The 6,003-nt window shown below is 57.3% G+C and overlaps 2 protein-coding genes across 2 annotated transcripts in view; both read right to left on the minus strand.

The window, feature by feature from the left end:
- CCNL2 (cyclin L2) overlaps nucleotides 1-49 on the minus strand; it is an 8,218-nt gene extending 8,169 nt beyond the window's left edge. The window contains 1 exon segment of the mRNA XM_006903903.2: nucleotides 1-49. This exon segment is cut by the window's left edge and continues 8 nt beyond it. Coding sequence (XP_006903965.1) covers nucleotides 1-34 — 34 coding nt within the window. The 5' untranslated portion in view covers nucleotides 35-49.
- A 2,937-nt stretch (nucleotides 50-2,986) lies between these two features.
- MRPL20 (mitochondrial ribosomal protein L20) overlaps nucleotides 2,987-6,003 on the minus strand; it is a gene marked incomplete at its 5' end in the record, with an annotated part of 3,368 nt that continues 351 nt past the window's right edge. Inside the window, 2 exons of the mRNA XM_025047943.1 lie at nucleotides 2,987-3,343; nucleotides 4,623-4,700. Coding sequence (XP_024903711.1) covers nucleotides 3,170-3,343; nucleotides 4,623-4,700 — 252 coding nt within the window. The remainder of the gene's footprint in view (nucleotides 3,344-4,622; nucleotides 4,701-6,003) is intronic.

Genomic DNA, 6,003 nt, shown 5'->3' on the forward strand with positions numbered 1-6,003 from the left:
TGACTGCCGTCGCAGCCGCTGCCGCCGCCGCCATTTTGTGCCGCCGACTCCTCTTCGGGCTCCTTCCCGACAGGGCGGCTTCTCGCGACGCTCTACGGCCGCGACCGCCCCGCCCAACCGCGAGCCATTGGTTCGACCTGCGGGCGGCCCGGCGCCGCCTTGCCACGATTGGCTGTGAGGCCTGCCCGTCAGCGTCGTGGCTTACGCCGGAACCCGGCGTGGGCGGAGGAAGGCTTGTTACCCAGGGGAACCCGCGGCGCCCCGGCGACGCCGCGGACTGGACCTTAACCCGGAAGCACTAGCTGCCAGGTGCTGCCCCAGGCCTTCCGCTGCGTCTGCACTTTCCTCACAAAGAGCCGCGAGCTCGCGACGCCCACATCGCAGTGCCAAGGCTCCTTGGGGCGGGGGTGGGGGGTACGATGTCTCGCTGATCCCAAGGGGGTTCGCGGGCAGCAGGCTGGGCGCGACGATCCGCCCCCAGGGCGCAGTGGTTGGTGGCTGTTCTTCCGCCGAATTGCGTCCCACGAACCTAATGGGAGCCTAGGGGTCCAGGGCTTGAGTGGAAGGGTGAGGCCTCGGAGGCCCCCTGGGAGGTGGTGGAGAGTGTGAAAATTGATGACAGACCTTAACCCAGATCGGAATGGGACGGACGTGCGGAAGGCGCCCTCACACTCGTGTGGTGGGGGGAGCTCCCGCCCCTTGACTTCCTCTTCCCCTCGATGAGGTGTCTCCTCCATTTTCCTCCGGGCAGAACCTTCGCTGGGGCTGCAACGTTCCGGATGCAGTCTCCCCCCATCCCCAATAAATCCTTATTGCCAAGGAAATACCTGGCCGGCTTTTTGTTTACGTTCGGCGCATTTGGGGTCGCCCAGGATCCAGAGAAGACTCCCGCAGCTCCAGGGTTGGGGAGCAAACGGGCGGGGCGCCCACAGAGCCACCTAAGCCCGCTTTCTCCCCGGCTCGGGGGTTGACGTTTTCTCCTGGATCCCAGCTTCTGCTCTGCGTTCTGAAGTTATGGGCTTTATTCGGGATCCGTTTAGAGGGCTCTTTTTCTTTTTGTCTGAATTAATACTGGCAGCTGTCGTCATTACTTTCCAGTCTTAAGCGAGTCTAGGTTTGGGTACAAATATTAACACCAGATTACCAAAATCCTTGCCTTCAGAATTGAGCCCACAGGAGAGAGCAGCTGAAACGTTGAACTCGATGTTTCTACAAAACCCATGGCAGCACAAGGAAAGGCATGAGTTCCTCCAGGGAATGAGGGGTAGGGGAGGGAGGCTGGGAAACCCTGGGCACCAGTGGTAAAGAGCTTGGACTTTATCCTGCAAGCAGCGGGAACCCCTCCTGACTTCACTGACTCTCCATGCCTCATCGGCTATACCAGCGCTCTCCAGTTTAGTGACTGCCAACTTCTGATGGTTTTTAAGTCACCTGACAGCAGTGCTAACACACCTGTAGTAGAGGAGCAGACGCAGTATTAGTTACCTGTTGTTACACTTAACCCAAACTTTCAGCAGGGCTAGTGGCCATGTGAGAATGGTGGGAAAGGCGGGATTTCCTCTTGCATGGAAACCGCAGGAAACAGCTTGTTTCTCACTGCCCTACCTGGCTCTTTGTCCATCCCCTACACAGCAAGTGGCCAGAGATAGGTAAAAACTGATGGCTCTAGCCAGTCAGGGCCAGGCCCGGAACTGGGGACAGTTGGAGAGGGAGTGGGTTGGAGAGGGAGTGGGTGCTGGGGCCAGCCCACGCTTCTTTGCCATATCCCCATTATCCTTTACTGATCAAGAAAAGGCAGCCCCACACATGCAGCGAAGGGCTCTTTGTATCCTCCACCCTGTTGCCCATTCAGTGGCTACTTACTGATGAGCGATGTGCATTGAGCACCTTGTGCATACAGCCAGGTGCAACAAAAAAGCTGAACAAGGCTCATCCCCAGGGCCTTGAAATGTTTCTGGTCTACTTAGTGGCTGTCATCAGACACAGTGACAAGAGCTAGGAGTCTTAGGAAGCCAGTGCAGCAATTGGAACCAGAAGAGATGCTAGATGGCAGTGACGATGGTGAAAAGTGAACATTTTGAGAGCTCACCAGGCAGATGGCCAGGATTTGATTGGCTGTGTACGGTTGGAAGTGGGTGCTGAGTCGGCGGAACGAACCCAATATGATCCCCAAGGGACTGCTGGCAAAGGATGCAGGATGGTGTCGCCACAGGACCCAGCATGGGAGCATGGGGTGGGGGGAAGGTGGGCACTGCCAGCTAGATGCAGGAGTCGTCAGCAAGCAGAGTAGTGCTACTGTGGCACTGAAGAGCTCTCCTGGCCGATGGTATGAGAGAGTGGAGGGCAGGGCCCTGGGGAGCGGTGGGAAGGGAATGCGTGGTCTCTGAGGGAAGGGTCCAGAGCTGACAATGTCCATTGGGTTTGCTTCCAGGAGACAGACAGCTTTGGTGAGAGCTGTTGGGGCACGGTGGGGCCAACTGCACACCCAATGCCAGGGGGCCTAGAGGCAGAGACCAGAGCGAGGCCAAGAGGGGCTCAAGATGCAAATGAGTGAGGCCAAGGTTGGAACCAGCCCCACGGGGCTAAGGTAACAGGGCCCAGAAGAGCCACCTTGCCTGCTGCCCCTCCTGGGCTGGGGAGGGAGAGAAGCAGTGGGGAAACTGAGGCTGGCACTCAGACTGCCAGAAGAGCTGAGTCACGGAGTCCCTGCTGGGAAGGGCAAAGTCAGGCACAGGTGGGGCCAGACTGGGGCTGGGGGGCTGGGTGCTGGACGGGCCACCCTCACGGCCCAGAAAGGAGCCTGAGTGCCGAGTTCTGGTGCAAACAGCCCTCTTGCAGGGGAGGAGCTGAGGTTCCGCGAGGACGCACAAGCTCACCTGTCCCTCGCCCTGGCCGCCTCTTCCGCCAGATGGCGACAAGCACCAGGCACACGAGGCAGAGTGCACCCAAGGAGTTCGCTTGGTGCCAGAGAACTGACCGCCACACACTTTATTCGCACAACCTTTATTTCCAGTCTGTCCCAACGAGGGAAGGCAGGACCTTTCCTCTCACACTGTCACTGAAATGTTAACATGACTGCAAATCAAAACTGGCCGTGATTGTCAGTCCTTCTACAGCTAGATCGTCCTAAGACACTCAGCGACAAAGGGCAGGTGGTGTCGGGGTCCCCTCAGCGGTACTGAGCCACTCTGGAAAATATGCCTTCAGGTTCCTTCCCGTCCCCCAAGGCAGCAGCAAATCCTTCTTGTCGCCTCCTTTTGGCCAAAGCAGCCAAAGATTTAAAAGTCTTTGGTTCGTAGATGGCTAGATCTGCGAGCACTTTCCTGTTAAGCTCCACCTGGCACTGCGAAGAAGATGAGCCCGTGTGAGCCCACCACGCCACGGAGGCAGCCGCACTGCAGCGCTCCTGCTGGGCAGTCTCTGCCCTCACGGGACCCAGAGCTGCCCAGGGAGGTGAGACGAGCAGTGGGGGTTGGGGGGTGGGGGTGGGAGTGGTGAGTCTCATCCGAGCAGGAGTCTGGAGGACGGGTGTGGACAAAGAAGGGAGCGTGTCCCTGCAGGAGGTGACGTGGGAGAGGCGGCTGGCATCCAGTCCTGATGTCTGGAAGCCAAGTACCCTGTTTAGGGTCAATGGTCACCACCCAGACAGAACTAGGGACTGCTGGCCTGGGGTGACCCTTTAAGTCAGGTCAGAAGACAACATCACGTTTCCCATTTACAAACAATGAAACGACAGAACAGGCACGTGAGGCACAAGCAGAGGAAACAGGGAGCACACTGGGTGTTCCCAGTCCTCACAAGAAAGAGACGACAAGTCATCCGCCAAGGGAAACTGCAAGTGACTTCAGAGCCGAGGAACTCTGCGGGTCTGAGGCACAGAGGAAAGGCGGGTGGTCGCCACGAATGAAACGCAGCTGTGCAGAAGGGGCAGCGCCTCTCTTGCCACCTGGGTGAAGCCCCTCTCCTTTATGAGCCTTGGCTCACCATCGGTAAATTGAGAATGTCACCTCTACACTTACCCTGAGGACCTCTGTAAAGTACCGAAGAGGGCCTGGTACCAGGCAGAGGCCCAGCAGCCACTCCCCTTAACTTGTGAAGAAAACACGTAAATGCACGCACAAGCAGAGGAAATGGCATCGTCACCAGATGAAAGTCACCGACACTTTGTGACACATGCTTAATCTGTTCCCTCCAAGACATTCTTCTTAATTTTATGAAACTTACGGCGTAACATCAGTTAATAAAATTGTTTCAAGTGTACAATTCGATAATGTCACCTGTACGTTGCACTGTGTCTACACCACCCAAGTTAAATTTCCTTCTGTCACCATATATTTGGCCCCCTTCCTTTTTGACTGTAGGAGTTCTGACTTTATCTATGCCTCATCAGATCTCATTCAGTGTGAAGACTTCAAAGCTAAAGCTAAAGCCAAGTTTCTCTCCCTGCTTCTTTAGACAGGGAAACGCCGGGCCTGTTTTGTTACCCCATGTCCATTTTCAATTCTGCCACCATCACGGCAAGGGCGAGTCTGTGAACCTGCCAGAACTCCACCCAGAGCATGAGAGCCGCGTCAGGATGCTGCCGGGCCGGCTTCTCAGCAGGACCCCATCTGCACCCTTACCTTGATTAGGCCGACGATGAAAGCTGGGTACTTCAAGCCGTGCTCCTGGGAGGCGGCTGAAATCCGATTAATCCAGAGCTGCAACAAGAAAACACAAGAAGACAGATGCCGAAGAACCACACACATTATGTCCACACCTCCAGCAGCAATTCTGACTAAATTAAAACGTTTTCTGTAAAAGTAAACAGAAGTGTTTTCTACTCAGGAGCACAGGCTCACAGCAGCACAGCAGCGAGCCAGGGCTGAGCTCTTAAGTGCCAGCTTCTTTCTACATTAGAAGTGACACTTTTAAGGTGCCGAGAATATGAAGATGAGAAGACACTGGAGCAAACAGCTCAGGATCCATGCGGTGGATGACGAGAGTTGCCGAAGTGAGCACCGCTGTGTGACAGTTTAAAACTCAAGGGGGAAGTTTCAGGGGGGTGAACCGTCTTAAGGGAAGAGCAGGGCACGGGGCTCAGAGGACCTGGCTGGCGAGGAGCAGCAGGGTCTGTTCCAGGCACAGGGCGATCTGAACACTGCAAGGAAACCAGGGCTAGTGGGTAAACCGGGAAAGGTGGGGGTGGGGGGGGGCGGGTGTCCAAGGGGGACTGTCTAAGCCATTCCTTACTCAGTGTGAAGACAGTACTCAAGTTCACTTCGTTGAAACAGATTGCTGGGCCCCACCTCCAGTGTCTCTGCTCAGTAGGTGCACGGGGGCCTGAGAACGTGCATTTCTAGTAAGTTTCCAGTGAGGCTGCTGATGCACCGGGACCCCACGCTGAGAACCTCTGCTGTCTGCGGCAGCAAACATGCGTGTGCCACCAGACACAACTGTTCGCGTGCATTCGGACTGACCAGATCCCTGCACGGCCCTAGGAGACAGCACCACCTCCGTCCCACTGAGAAAACGGGAGGCAGGAAGAACAGCGCTGGGACCTAACCGACCGTCCCGAGGTCCACCTGTCTGACCTTAAAGGGTCAGAACGACGCCCCCCCACCGTGTTCATCCAGCTGTCCTCGGTGTTGCTGATCTGCAACCTGGGCTCCGGTTTTGGACGGGACAGAAAGGTGCCCCCTGAAACTTACAGTCCCGTGGGGCGGGGGACGAGCAAAAACTAACGCGGTCAAACGTGCGCTACCTTCACGAGGGTGCGGGAGGTCCAGGGCAGGGGGGCCGGCCTGCCGCACTGCGCACGACCCCGCAAGCGCAAAGAGCATGTGCGGGAGCGAGTGAGCGAGGGGGCAGGGGACGGAGAACAGGACAGAGTGACCACGCCGGCTGGGTCGCCTCTCCCACGGGGTCTCGCGCGGAGAGGGTCGGTGTGCGCGGCAGACGCGAGGGTGGTGGCTGCGCGGAGCGGGGAGGCGGGCGGGGAGGTGGGCGGAGGGGGCGGCGAGC

This window comes from Pteropus alecto, unplaced genomic scaffold (assembly GCF_000325575.1).
Source record: "Pteropus alecto unplaced genomic scaffold, ASM32557v1 scaffold700, whole genome shotgun sequence".
Taxonomy (NCBI): Eukaryota; Metazoa; Chordata; class Mammalia; order Chiroptera; family Pteropodidae; genus Pteropus; species Pteropus alecto.